Below are 12,210 nucleotides of genomic sequence, written 5' to 3' on the forward strand. Positions count from 1 at the left end.
AGTCGTCGTGCCGGGCACATGCACGCACCCACCAGCACTGCAGCGATCACGAGTCAACATGGACACAGAGTCGCACTGCAGCTGTCATACTCCTCGTACAGACATATGCTGGCACGTTTGAGAAGCGAAACCGGGTCGGCGTTCGTGTCTAGCACTGCAAACAGAGTCGATGGCAACGGGGAACGCAGAACCATTCCCTTTTGGTTAGCCGAATTGCAACCTTGCTGGATTCCAAAGGTTATTGCGGGATCCCAGGGAGCTTCAGGTGCGCATCTCAAAAGGACCAACTATGACGACTGCATACAGCTAACAGGCATGCTGTTCTCGTCTTCGTGCACAAGCTGCACTCTACCCTGCAATGCCACACCGATTAGCAATCCCTTCCACCTGATGTACAGACATGGCCCACATGGCTGCAGATAGTACTGCAGGCGTTACTTGGGCACATCCCCGCTTCCCCTGCTCTTCTCGCCGGTTTCGCAAAAAGTTGAGTGCTTGTCTTGAACGCTAGTATAGATGATCGTCCAGCTCCAAGATAATTTATGCCTTTGGTGAAGACCCTAGTCACTCAGGGTTGAGTTTGGTCGCCTAGGTTATAATCACGATGACCGATCCCAAGTACAGATGCACGTAGACGAGGAGATTTAGGGTCAATTGGATACTGGTTTGATTCTCGATATATACAATGCTTGACAAAGAGAACAATCTGCTGTTTACTGTCGTGCCTTCACCACAGGCGTCCATGCCGCGTACTTGCTCTTCACTCTGTCAACTGTTAGCGTCGTTTTCCCCATACTGCGAGATCGCAAAACATACGTGCTATAAGGCTTATAGCCGGATCGGCTCCATGTGAGCGTCGGCCTGTGCTCCTTCGGCTCCCAGACACGAATCTGTCGCTGCAAGAGCTTGTCTTCCGACGGAGGCTTGTCGACCATATACGACATCCAGGCGTGCCTACATTTGTGGTCAGCCGAGGCTTCTCAGGGCGAATAAAGCAAAGGGTCGAGAGGCAGGGATCCATACCATCCGGGCTCAATCTGGGAGCTGTGGAAAGGTTAGCTCAAGGTCATATCGAAAGCGCGGAGGACGAACGGGTCAAATTCATGGTCCTTGTAGTCTACCCAGCGCGTTCTCACTACAACAGTCAATCTCTATTGTCGAAAATTCAAATGCGCTGCTCACAAGGAAGCTCTTCCGCCAAGTTCTCAAAGTACTTGTTGCCGTACTTGTCCATGGCAATGAAGGTTCCAGCTTTGGTATCACCTGTCCCTCATCAGCCTCTCTAATGGTTTCGCAATTTATGACCGATCAAGCGTACCGATATTCTATTGCGCGATTGGCTTCGGTCAGTCGTTTCTGCCAGAGGTAACGAGAGCGTCGGGATGCGAGCGTACCTGCATCTGGTGGCCAAAGTCCTATAGAAAGAGGTCAGTCAGCGATGTGAGTCCAATGGGAGCTGTGGAAGATACTGACCTTTAAGCCGACCCTGCGCAGATTGCGCAGCGTCCTCATGATGGTCGACATGGCGGCGTGTTTGTTCCGTGGTCGTTTCTTCGGATGTTGCTGCTCATGCTTGACGATGCCAAGCACTGAAAGCGCGCCTTCCTTATTGCACGCTAGTCACCGAACCCTGTCTCCGAATACCATCAAAACTTCAGGAGTTAGGACACAATCAATCGCTCTTCGCACCACGTCAGTAATCAATATGATCATACGAGGCTTGCTAAGAGTACAAGCGCCAAAGATCGCTGGACGGAGGAGTTTTCAAATCGCGAGCCGTCCTATGAGAGCGACTCGGAGATACTCGACTGCAAACGCTCCACAGATGGCTTCTTCAACGCCGCAGAGTCAGGCTTCAATGCTCGCTACAATAACAACGGATCTGGACAGGATTGCGCCAAAATTTGAGATGCACCCAGAGCAGATTCAGATCATCCAGACACCTACAGAATTCTACGAGACGCTAAAGGTTGGTTTATATACTTCATATACCTCTTTTCCTTCCCATTCTGGCCTTTCATCTCTCTTCTTTCCATTGAAAAGACCTACTTGTGATCTCTTTCGCTCTCTTGATTGTGTATAATATCTCTTGGCATCTACTTGTCGTATTTTAGTCGGTTATTTCCTACTTTCAACTCAACTTGGCTCTTATAACCCTAATCTCAATTTCCCAATTATGATCCCACAACGCGCATGGAGAGATGTGAGCTACCTCACTCGCAATCGATCCATATCCAGCACTAACATCCTCCAGGACAAAATCTCAAAAGCCCAACGCCGCATTTATCTCAGCACCCTGTACATCGGCAAAACCGAACATGAGCTAATATCTACAATCCGTGCCGCCCTCCTCGCCAACCCCAACCTTCACGTCTCCTTCCTCACTGATGCGCTCCGTGGAACCAGAGAAACCCCGGACCCTTCATCCGCATCCCTACTAACACCCCTAATCAGCGAGTTCGGCCCAGACAGAGTCGAGGTACGCATGTACCACACGCCCAACCTCACCGGGCTCCGCAAGAAATATGTGCCAAAGAGGATCAACGAGGGCTGGGGCTTGCAGCACATGAAGCTGTACGGGGTAGACGATGAGATAATCATGTCGGGCGCGAATCTGAGCTCAGACTACTTCAGCAACCGACAAGATCGCTACCATCTCTTCCGAAGCAAGGACCTCACAGACTATTTCCACAAAGTCCACTCTGGCGTCGCAAATCTGTCCTTTGACTTTCAACCTTCAGACGCCCCAGGAAGCGGCGGCTACAGCATGACATGGCCTTCATCGAACCCCGCACCATCACCGCTTGAAGCTCCAAGCAAGTTCAGAGACGCCGCGTCAAAGCACCTCTCCCACCTACTCACACCGTCGAACTCTCCCGCCGCCGTACCAAACACCTCAACAACGACAACAGTGTATCCCGTCCTCTCCCTCGTCCCCCTCCTCAAAACCTCCACCGAACTCCCCGCCCTCACACAGATCCTAACCTCCATGGCAAAACCGCCCTTCCACCCCTGCACCTGGACCTTCACAGCGGGCTACTTCAACATGACACCTTCCTTCCGCCGCCTCCTCTTATCCACAAAACCCACCTCAGGCACAGTCTTAACCGCGCACCCCCACGCAAACGGCTTCTTCGGCTCAAAGGGCGTGAGCGGCATGCTCCCAGACGCCTATACCCACCTCGCCAAGATGTTCCTGCGCAAAGTCCGCCACGAAGGCTTGTCAGAGCGCATACAGCTACGTGAGTGGCAAAAAGGCGTTGTCGGCCAGAAAGAAGGGTGGACGTATCATGCCAAGGGGTTATGGGTAACTTTCCCTTCCGCTGCGCCGCTGGAGTCTGCGGGGATTGAGGATCCAAGTCTTACCGTTGTGGGCTCGAGTAATTACACTAAGCGCTCGTATGAGCTCGATTTGGAGGCTAATGTTATTATTGCTACATCTGACCCTGGCTTGAGGAGGAGGCTGGGTGAGGAGGTCAAGTGGCTGGGCGAGTATGCTAAGCCGGTTGATGAGAGTGAGTTTGAAAAGCCGGATCGGAAGGTTAGCCTGAGTGTGAGGTTGAGTATGTGGGTTGTACGGGTGCTTGGTGGGGCTTTGTGACATGTACTTTAGGTATAGTGGTCGGGGTGGTGAAGAAGATGTAAGATAGGAGTGTTTTGTTATTATACGAAGCATATGCACTCAAGAGATTAGATACAGAACACAAATATAGTAGTAGTAGTAGAAGACATTTGAGAATTGTTATCAAGACAGTCAAGTCAAATAGGGTATCTTGTGCAGAAGTCAAAGTAAGGAAAACCCAAGATCCAGCTCGCGCTACAATTCAACCAGAAAGCCCCCGCTTGATACCATTTCCTTCTAGAAACGCCGTTTTATTAAACCCTAAGGAAATCTTTACTGGGGCGTTGCCCAGCAGTTCCGAGTTACGCGCCAAACGACGAGTCCTCGGTCGCCGACTACTCGGCCTATGGTCTCCAGGAAGCCATCGTCTGCGAAATCCATGTCATCTAGATTGAGATGTTGTCTGTAGCTCCATATTTCGTCGAGCGAGATCTCTTCTTGCTGGTTGGGATCCATATAGGGCTTCAGGAAGTATGCTGAGCGTGGTGCGACTAGATAGATCGCGCCCCGACCTTCAATCTGGGGGGGTTTCCGTGTTCTACATGGTGGTAGGACTTGTTTGACCTTCTCGAGCATCTGGTCGCCTGGGATACCCATCAAATCCACTGTTGTCAATTCTTCGTTTTTGCCGTTCAGAAGCCAGGTTGGTGGGCTGTACGTCTTCCACCAGAACGTGTGCGTGACCATCTCATTTGTTTTGGCGATGTGCATCTGCACAGGAACAATGCCACCCTGGTGATAGACACCCATCAACGTGCCAAGGGCAAGGTTAAAGATGACCCATGTGTATATCCAGGCATTCTTGAAACGAGGACTCGGGAGACGAATCGAAGAGAGAATGAGTGGTACCGCCGGGGTTAAGAACCGAGCTTCCTGGTGCGGGAAGATGCTAAGCAACGCGATGCCTGACAATGCCGAGACTAGGATTGGACTAATATGTGCTCGGCGTAGAAGAAATAGGAGTGGAAAGGCCGGTCCGAGTAGTTGAGGGAGATTGACCAAGAAATGCTGGTACCGTGGGTGTATGCCGTGATGAGCGAGGTTCGCAGCATCGGAGTTGTAGAGGAAGTTGTTAAGAGGAGTAATGACCGCATTGCTGAAGACTTTTGATAAGGCGAATTCACCAGGGGTATAAGATGCCGTGTCCACGCAGATAGCGACAAAAGCTGTGAAGAGAGCAAATATAGCGAGGAAGACGAACGAAAATGGCCTAGATGTGTCAGTGGAGCTTCGAGCTTGAGGGCGACGGGATGTACCCACTTTCGCCAGAAATGCGGTAGCAGGCTGAACGCAGGAAGAAGCAGGAACGCAGGAAATGTAATGCGATTGAAGACTCCCACCACGACCATGAAGCCCAGAATGGAGGAGGCCAAGATGCCGGACCGTTTCTGCGCCTTGTGTTAGCTGCATGCCTGTTCCAGATCGGGAAGTAGCCCGAATTGGACGTACCTTGTCTTCGACAATCCTCTGTATTAGCACTAGACTCCAGCTCACTAATAGTGTCTCGAGGCTGTTTGAAAATGTATGCGTCTGAAACGTCCACGTCACGTACGAAGACGCGACCAGCGGGACAGCGACACGTCGCGCGCGCGGCGATGCCACCAGCTCATGTACGGCCCAGTCCTCCATGACCACGCTCAGCGTGAGCATGAGCACACGTAGTGCCCAGTAGACCACCGAGGGTGAGACGTCGTATCCGAATCCCTCCCAGAGCCAGCGCAGGAGAAACATGGGCCAGCCGTATGCAAGCCATAGCGGAAAGGTGCTGCGGATCGGGTTCGCGGAGGTGAATTCCCATGTTTCGTGGACGGGGTAAGAAAAGACGCGTCCTGCCAGTTTGTCAGAGGCTATCGCAGATGAAAGCGCATTTTGCAAACCTACCAGCTATGACCTCGGGCCCCTGGAAGTTCTCGTCGGGGTGTAGATAGCTCGGCGACAGCGCAAAGTAGACGCGCACCAAGATGAGCAGAAAGTAAACTCTCCTCCACATATTGCCTACAGACGTAGTTGTCCGTTTGAGAGTTTAAAAGGGCTGCGCAGGCGCATATTTGTTGACGCAGAGGCGAATACAAAAAAAAAACAGGGCGAGCGAGACTTTAGGCCTGGCTAACGGGGTCGTCAGGCACCAGTCACTCGAACCACGCGGCTAAGGGGCTGTTGGTGAGGGGGAAATGATTTGTGCAGCTTCTTCGACGAGTCGTGCCCCAGAGAACTCTGAGCTACATCCTGAAAGAAGTACAAATACAGGGCGAGTGAATGTTTATCAGCCGGCTTGGTCAGATGCAATGTGGCTGCAACCAACGATGTGTCTCGGACTCGGAGTTTAGGCTGCACGACGCCGGATCCGAAAGCAGACGAAGGATACGGTAGCACGTGACAGATATCTTAGGCAATGCCCAGGTGCAGCACCTACGCTTGCTTTGGGGGTGGGGATGGAATGGGGTAATAAAGGTACATGGAGTCTGAAGCAGAATGTCCCACTGCATTTGCCAGAAACATACACTTTTATGCAGAAGTTGACTAGGTGGAGTGCGTCAGAGCTGTTTGCTGCGACTGGTAGACGGTTCCATACTGCAGAAGCAAGAAGGGCAGCTCCCGACGGGTTCTCGTAGGAGACATTATTCAACTCGAGGTAACCTCCAGTGACATACCGTTCTGACCCTAGTAAATTCTACCGGGGCTCCCCTGGGACGCGGAGTCATCCTTCGCATTGGTTGAAATGGGCGGGCTCCACGATTCCATGGCTGAGGAGGGCGCACATAACAGCGGCACAGTCTGCTGGCACGCAAACCAAACGCAACGTAGAATCCACGATTCTTTACAGTACTTTACAGAAACAAAGACATATGCAGAAGTGAAAGGTAATTGTTACAAGCCAGGTTCCGCGTGACAAAGAGTCGGTTTGGTGATCCAAGGTTGCAGCCTTACTACACTTCCCCGTTTGGCTGGGCTGGGGCCTGAGCTTCGCCTCTTGTTAATTAGCGGGCAGTGCCGTGGTTGCTGCCTTTCTCAGTCACCTTCACCAACGCGCAAACGTGGAATCATCACCTGTGCCCTATACGTATAAATCCGCGCCCTCCGCTACCTTTTCTCTTCTTCTCCACCAAACTCCCGTACGCAACTCACAACCCTCGACAGCTGCGCAACCGCTCGTCCGCACAACTTACCCCACCTCCATCATCGGCACCATCAACACCACACACACACTAAGCTATCATGGCTACCGCTGCTGCTTCTGAGAAGAAGATCAAGGTCACCACCTCCGATGGTGCCAACTTGGAGACTGACCGTGACATCGCGGAACGCTCCATCTTGATCAAGAACTTGCTTGAGGACTTGGGCGGTGACAACGAGGAGGCCATTCCCATTCCTAACGTGCGTACTCACTTGTTTCCATCCACGTCGTCGAACAGCTGCTGACAATGTCGTACAGGTCAACGAGGCCGTCATGAAGAAGGTGCTCGAGTGGTGCGAGCACCACCGCGCCGACGCGCCCTCTTCCCAGGACGACGACTCAGACTCGCGGAAGAAGTCCACTGACATCGAAGAGTGGGATCAGAAGTTCATGCAGGTAGACCAGGAGATGCTGTTCGAGATCATTCTCGTACGTTCAACCTTTCCTCCCCGCTCGTGAGTACGAGCAAACGCTAACTATGCTACAGGCAGCCAACTACCTTGACATCAAGGCCCTCCTCGACGTCGGCTGCAAGACGGTCGCCAACATGATCAAGGGCAAGTCTCCCGATGAGATCCGCAAGACATTCAATATCCAGAATGACTTCACTCCCGAGGAGGAGGAGCAGATCCGCCGCGAGAACGAGTGGGCCGAGGACCGCTAGACGATACCCCGCCCATCCCCCCTCTCCCAAAACTCGCATAGTGCTTGCGTGATATGGTTTATGACGGGCCTGCTGCACATATCGGCGGTGGGTTCCGCCTGCGGTGTTCCGGAGTTTTCACAGTCTATTCTTCGGTTCCGCATGATGATACGGTTATGAAGGTAGCCTGACTGGGTAGTACCCATAGTGGCATCAGCACTGAGTACGGCTAACCGTGGGTCGCACTCTGTATGTGCACTCAGATAGTCACTCTATACAAAATGTAAAAATTCATCAAAGCTCTACTGGTCTGCTGATGTCCCTGTTGTCTACTGTTTCGCATGTTGTCAGCACATTCCACGTGTCGATTCCTTGGCGCCGATCTTAGGTGTCACGAGTACTGTTCAGTCGGAGCAAAAATTGATAATGTCTATCTCGTGAAGTAAAATTAACTCCCGAGTATCGTGTTGAATTGAGCTACTCTAGTATGCATATGCTTCTTGACGGCCGCGCCATAGCACACGCCTTGAACGCCTGTAACGACCAGTACCTCCACAGCCTCGTTGACCCAATAGCTCACCAGCCGCGCTTGGCCAACTTCTCCTCCTCGCCCATGGTGCTACAGTTGATGCCGACCATGGCCTCGCCCAGGTCCATTGAGACCTCCATGAGCACCTTGGCGTCCTTGTAGTGCGTTACAGCCTGCACAATAGCCTTTGCGCGCTTGGCCGCATCTCCAGACTTGAAGATGCCCGATCCCACAAACACTCCATCACATCCAAGCTGCATCATGAGCGCCGCATCCGCCGGAGTCGCTACACCACCCGCCGCAAAGTTGACCACAGGCAAGCGGCCCAACTTCGCTGTCTCCTTCAATAAATCGTAATCCACCTGCAGCTCCTTCGCGTACACGCGCAGCTCCTCCTCGCTCATGGACTTGGCACGCGCGATTTCGCTGTTGACGGTACGCATATGGCGCACGGCTTCGATCACGTCGCCAGTTCCTGCTTCGCCCTTTGTGCGGATCATGGCTGCGCCTTCGCTGATGCGGCGGAGTGCTTCGCCGAGACCGCGGCAGCCGCAGACGAAGGGGACGCGGAAAGGGTGTTTGGACACATGGTATATCGCGTCGGCCGGGGTGAGGACCTCGGATTCGTCGATGTAGTCTACGCCTAGGGCTTCGAGGATCTATAAGAGACATGCCATTAGTTTCGAGTCCACAATTGGGGAAGCAAGAGGACTGAAACTGAGGATATGGGGGTTTGTAGAGGGCGAAGAGTTGGAAGCGTACCTGGCACTCAACGAAGTGTCCAATGCGTGCCTTCGCCATGACGGGGATAGTGACTGTATCCATGATCTCCCTAATCATCTTGGGGTCACTCATTCTGGCTACGCCGCCCTGTACGCGGATGTCGGCGGGAACTCGCTCGAGGGCCATGACAGCTGATGCGCCGGCTTCCTCTGCTATGCGCGCCTGCACCCATATCAGCAATTGCCCGAGCGTCCGTGAAGAAGTGAGATTTTTGGGGAGAGGAATGTACCTGCTCAGCATTGACGACGTCCATGATAACACCACCCTTCAACATCCTCGCCAAACCCGCCTTGACAGCGAAGCTCGTCTCGCCATCTTGAGCGCTGTGGCCATTCGTGGTGGGGAGCTCAGTCGCCATTGTGTCGTTTGACGGTTCCTGAGATTAATGTAGAGTGAATTAAAGTGAGGTAGGTCGTAGGCAATGTGGAAGTGAGAAGGTAGAAGTAAGTGAGTGACAAAGATCGAACGAAAATATCTTAAGCGTGTGACTCAAAAATGTATGACCTTTACACAAGGCCCGCGGCATCGCAAAACATTTTTACTATTCGTAGTTACCCCAGTCGCCGGAGAGTGCCCCGGCGCTGCCCCGCCATAACCATGGTGTTCCAAGCTCCGCAACGCGCCCTTTGACACATGCGATGCATAAGCGCCAATCAACGCGCAAACGATCAGGTGCAAGAACCGTGAATTGCCGTGCTTAGTAAGAGGAACGGTATTGGATCATATTGCGATAGCGGAGACGAAACGACGCTTGACGCTGACACTGAAAACGCCGCGCACTATGCTGTATAAGCTGCCAAAGGCTAGAAGTAGGCCCGTGCAAGCCCAAGAACTACCTTCCTATGCGGGAATGCAACAAAAGCAATGCCCTTATCTTCTGTGGTACCGAAGCATACCGCCTTTTCAGTATGGCGCTGTCTCACGCTTCAGCCACTCCAAGGTGAGCGAGTCGTTTTTGAAATAATCGCTCGTCTTCTGGAAGACTTCCTGGTGGTACTCGTTGATGAACTTCTTCTCATCTTCCGTGAGCAGACTCAGATCTACCAGGTTCCTGCAGTGAGGAGTCATGGTGACATGCTCGAACCCGAGGTAAGGCTTGTCTCCGAACTTGTGCTTTGTTTCGACCTCCTTGACCATGACCATGTTTTCTATGCGTATGCCGAATTTGCCGTCCTCATAATAACCAGGCTCATCTGATACGACATTGCCAACCGCGAGGGACACCTCAGAGTACTGCACGCGTGTCCCGATGCCGATGGGGCCCTCGTGCACGTTGAGGAAAGACCCAACACCGTGTCCAGTGCCGTGTCGATAGTCGAGACCCTCCGCCCACAGGAACTGACGAGCCAGTGCGTCTAGTGCAAATCCCGTGGTGCCTTTGGGGAACTTGACTCGCTCGAGAGCCATATTGCCCTTGAGTACGAGCGTGTAAGCTTTCCGTTCCATCTCTGTTGGCTCAGTGAAATGCAATGTCCGTGTCGTGTCTGTGGTGCCATCGTGGTACTGCGCCCCGGAATCGCAAAGATAGATCGCCTTAGGGTCAATGACAGCGCATTCGCCCTTTTCAGGTTTGTAATGAATAACAGCAGCATTGGGTCCCGTTGACGAGATGGTATCAAATGACAAGCCCATGAATCGATCATGCTTCTTGCGAATTTCTTCCAACTTATCAGCACCATCTACCTCATCAAGCGTGGCCTGCTTGTTGATTAATTGGTCTTCGAGCCAGGCAAAGTACTCGGTCAGAGCTGCTCCATCGCGGATGTGACACTGCCGCATGCCCTCGAGCTCCACCTCATTCTTCACTGCTTTGGCGTCCCCAATCGGACTACGCTGCTCTTCGACCTTGTCCTCCCCACCAAGAGCTTTGCTCAGAGCCCACGAAGCTCGGTTTGAGGTCAGGAACTTCTTCTGTACATCCGACTTCTCATTTGCCTCGAACGCCTCTTTGCTCAACGCCGTGACATCTTCGAAAATGGCTGCGTATGGTCGTATCGTGACTTTGTCGCTCAGGTGGTTCTTGACGTTCTCCGGGAGTTTACTATCGTCGACGTAGAGGGTGGCGGTCGATGGAGTGATGACAGCATAAGAAAAGAAGACGGGGTTATACGGGATACTGTAGACTGTTAGTGGTGTTCTGTTGTTACGGAGTCAGCTCCTACTCATTGCCACGGACGTTGAATAGCCAGGCTATCTCGTCGAGCATGGACACAATGAAGCCCAAGCTCTTCTTTTTGTCCAGCTCTTTCCGCAGATCCTCGATCTTGTCTTCGAAGCTCTTGCCTGAATACTGCATTGGCTGCACAATGACTTTTTCACTTGGGCGAGCTGGTCTCTTGTCCCCCCACACTAGGTCCACCAGGTTCTCGTCGACCGCTTTGTATTCTCCACCCTTCTTCTTGATCTTCTCGGCGAGCTTCCGTGCGTCCGCTGCTGTGACCACGGTTGGATCTACGCCTACAACCTTGCCGCCCTCGGCCTGGTCCGCTGTCCATTCTTGTATGGTGGGAACATCTTGAATGCCCTGCTTCAGCAGCTCCCAGTTGCTGTCCAGCTGCTTCTCGGCCTGGTTGAAGTATCGTCCGTCGGTTGAGAGAGCCGCCTTCTCGTGTGTAATGACTGCATAGCCGGCTGAGCCTGTGAACCCACTGATGTAGGCTGGGAGATGTCAATATGTAAGGGGTGTGATAGCTCGAGGCAGCAGGAGATCTAACCTCGTCGGGCGTCACATGGTGCAATATATTCGCTCTGATGACTGTCCTCGGAAGGCACCACTATTTTTGGTTAGACCATTGTCTATAAATGTCTCCGGTTGCTATACTGTAAACATCGACGTTGCGCTCCTTCATGAGCTTGCGGAGCTCCGCGAGCCGCTCGGTGGTGTCAACCCTGGCCATGTCGATAGCACGGAGTGTAGCAGAGACGTGCAGAGCTCTGGTGGCGGGGAACGGAGGTTTGCTGGTTACATAGGCTGCAGCTTTCGCGTGGGTGCGTTGTAGAAAGCGCGGGAGAAACATATAGGACTGGGAGTTGGTTGCGCCTACAGTCGGTACATGCAAGACACCCCGCCTACAGCTACAGCTTGCGCCTGTGGCGGGCTAAGCGCCACTTTCAAAAAAGCAACCAGCCCTGCCAAGCACTCCGAACAAGACTTCTCCAAGCATCGAGACACCATCTAGCGGCCGAATCCCAGATCTACTTAATTGCTCAGTCTCTCGCGCCCAAAAAGTGCAAAACATGGGATCAATCTGTGGCGGCTTGCGTTCGACATTGACCAACCGCATGCGCAGGTGAAAACATACCGCCAGCGCCCCGTACCAGATCACCTATCTGGAGCCTGATCCAGAGGCTTTGCACTCTAAAGTCGAACCAAACCTACCTCTCAACACAGTCAGTAGTAGGCCTGAAGAGCATGCTGCACTTCTAGTGATCTTTTCATCGCGTGCGTTTCAAGGCTA

At 52.7% G+C, this 12,210-nt stretch overlaps 6 protein-coding genes across 6 annotated transcripts; 2 read left to right on the forward strand and 4 right to left on the reverse strand.

Moving 5' to 3' along the window:
* Nucleotides 1-647: 647 nt before the first annotated feature.
* Nucleotides 648-1,556, reverse strand: K460DRAFT_382483 (NDUFA12-domain-containing protein). The gene is made up of 8 exons (XM_040935410.1): nt 1,474-1,556; nt 1,395-1,415; nt 1,319-1,325; nt 1,183-1,263; nt 1,093-1,135; nt 1,024-1,044; nt 817-954; nt 648-765 (listed from the first exon to the last, which is right to left on the reverse strand). Exons 1-8 carry the CDS (start codon nt 1,522-1,524, stop codon nt 714-716), a joined length of 414 nt encoding a protein of 137 aa, XP_040793502.1. The 5' UTR covers nt 1,525-1,556; the 3' UTR covers nt 648-713.
* A 101-nt stretch (nt 1,557-1,657) lies between these two features.
* K460DRAFT_361693 (CDP-diacylglycerol-glycerol-3-phosphate 3-phosphatidyltransferas-like protein) lies at nt 1,658-3,927 on the forward strand. Its single transcript, XM_040932511.1, has 2 exons — nt 1,658-1,969; nt 2,255-3,927. The coding sequence occupies exons 1-2, from the start codon at nt 1,706-1,708 to the stop codon at nt 3,599-3,601; spliced, it is 1,611 nt and encodes a 536-aa protein (XP_040793503.1). The 5' UTR covers nt 1,658-1,705; the 3' UTR covers nt 3,602-3,927.
* On the reverse strand, nt 3,896-5,612 carry K460DRAFT_271075 (glycosyltransferase family 22 protein; the record flags this gene model as incomplete). Its single annotated transcript, XM_040927703.1, has 4 exons — nt 3,896-4,832; nt 4,883-5,010; nt 5,072-5,451; nt 5,504-5,612. 4 exons carry the CDS (start codon nt 5,610-5,612, stop codon nt 3,896-3,898), a joined length of 1,554 nt encoding a protein of 517 aa, XP_040793504.1.
* Nucleotides 5,613-6,838: 1,226 nt separating this feature from the next.
* Nucleotides 6,839-7,461, forward strand: K460DRAFT_373049 (S-phase kinase-associated protein-like protein 1; the record flags this gene model as incomplete). The annotated part of the gene is made up of 3 exons (XM_040934553.1): nt 6,839-6,997; nt 7,056-7,226; nt 7,285-7,461. The coding sequence occupies 3 exons, from the start codon at nt 6,839-6,841 to the stop codon at nt 7,459-7,461; spliced, it is 507 nt and encodes a 168-aa protein (XP_040793505.1).
* A 528-nt stretch (nt 7,462-7,989) lies between these two features.
* Nucleotides 7,990-9,375, reverse strand: K460DRAFT_361696 (vitamin B6 biosynthesis protein). The gene is made up of 3 exons (XM_040932512.1): nt 8,982-9,375; nt 8,732-8,914; nt 7,990-8,628 (listed from the first exon to the last, which is right to left on the reverse strand). The coding sequence occupies exons 1-3, from the start codon at nt 9,108-9,110 to the stop codon at nt 8,017-8,019; spliced, it is 924 nt and encodes a 307-aa protein (XP_040793506.1). The 5' UTR covers nt 9,111-9,375; the 3' UTR covers nt 7,990-8,016.
* Nucleotides 9,376-9,655: 280 nt separating this feature from the next.
* On the reverse strand, nt 9,656-11,769 carry K460DRAFT_270825 (putative Xaa-Pro aminopeptidase P; the record flags this gene model as incomplete). The annotated part of the gene is made up of 4 exons (XM_040927677.1): nt 9,656-10,868; nt 10,915-11,410; nt 11,467-11,526; nt 11,574-11,769. The coding sequence occupies 4 exons, from the start codon at nt 11,767-11,769 to the stop codon at nt 9,656-9,658; spliced, it is 1,965 nt and encodes a 654-aa protein (XP_040793507.1).
* Between the last annotated feature and the right edge of the window lie 441 nt (nt 11,770-12,210).

Source organism: Cucurbitaria berberidis (assembly GCF_010015615.1).
Source record: "Cucurbitaria berberidis CBS 394.84 unplaced genomic scaffold K460scaffold_1, whole genome shotgun sequence".
Taxonomy (NCBI): Eukaryota; Fungi; Ascomycota; class Dothideomycetes; order Pleosporales; family Cucurbitariaceae; genus Cucurbitaria; species Cucurbitaria berberidis.

Bases quoted from the DNA above. Each gene is read 5' to 3' on its own strand.
- K460DRAFT_382483 (XM_040935410.1), bottom strand. From the start codon at position 1,524: ATGTCGACCATCATGAGGACGCTGCGCAATCTGCGCAGGGTCGGCTTA. The intron at 1,416-1,473 runs GTCAGTATCTTC...CTCTTTCTATAG, and splicing joins TGCGCAGGGTCGGCTTAAAG to GACTTTGGCCACCAGATGCA. The intron at 955-1,023 runs GTATGGATCCCT...CCACAAATGTAG, and splicing joins TCCCAGATTGAGCCCGGATG to GCACGCCTGGATGTCGTATA.
- K460DRAFT_361693 (XM_040932511.1), top strand. From the start codon at position 1,706: ATGATCATACGAGGCTTGCTAAGAGTACAAGCGCCAAAGATCGCTGGA. The intron at 1,970-2,254 runs GTTGGTTTATAT...AACATCCTCCAG, and splicing joins AATTCTACGAGACGCTAAAG to GACAAAATCTCAAAAGCCCA.
- K460DRAFT_361696 (XM_040932512.1), bottom strand. From the start codon at position 9,110: ATGGCGACTGAGCTCCCCACCACGAATGGCCACAGCGCTCAAGATGGC. The intron at 8,915-8,981 runs GTACATTCCTCT...ATATGGGTGCAG, and splicing joins ACGTCGTCAATGCTGAGCAG to GCGCGCATAGCAGAGGAAGC. The intron at 8,629-8,731 runs GTACGCTTCCAA...TGTCTCTTATAG, and splicing joins GACACTTCGTTGAGTGCCAG to ATCCTCGAAGCCCTAGGCGT.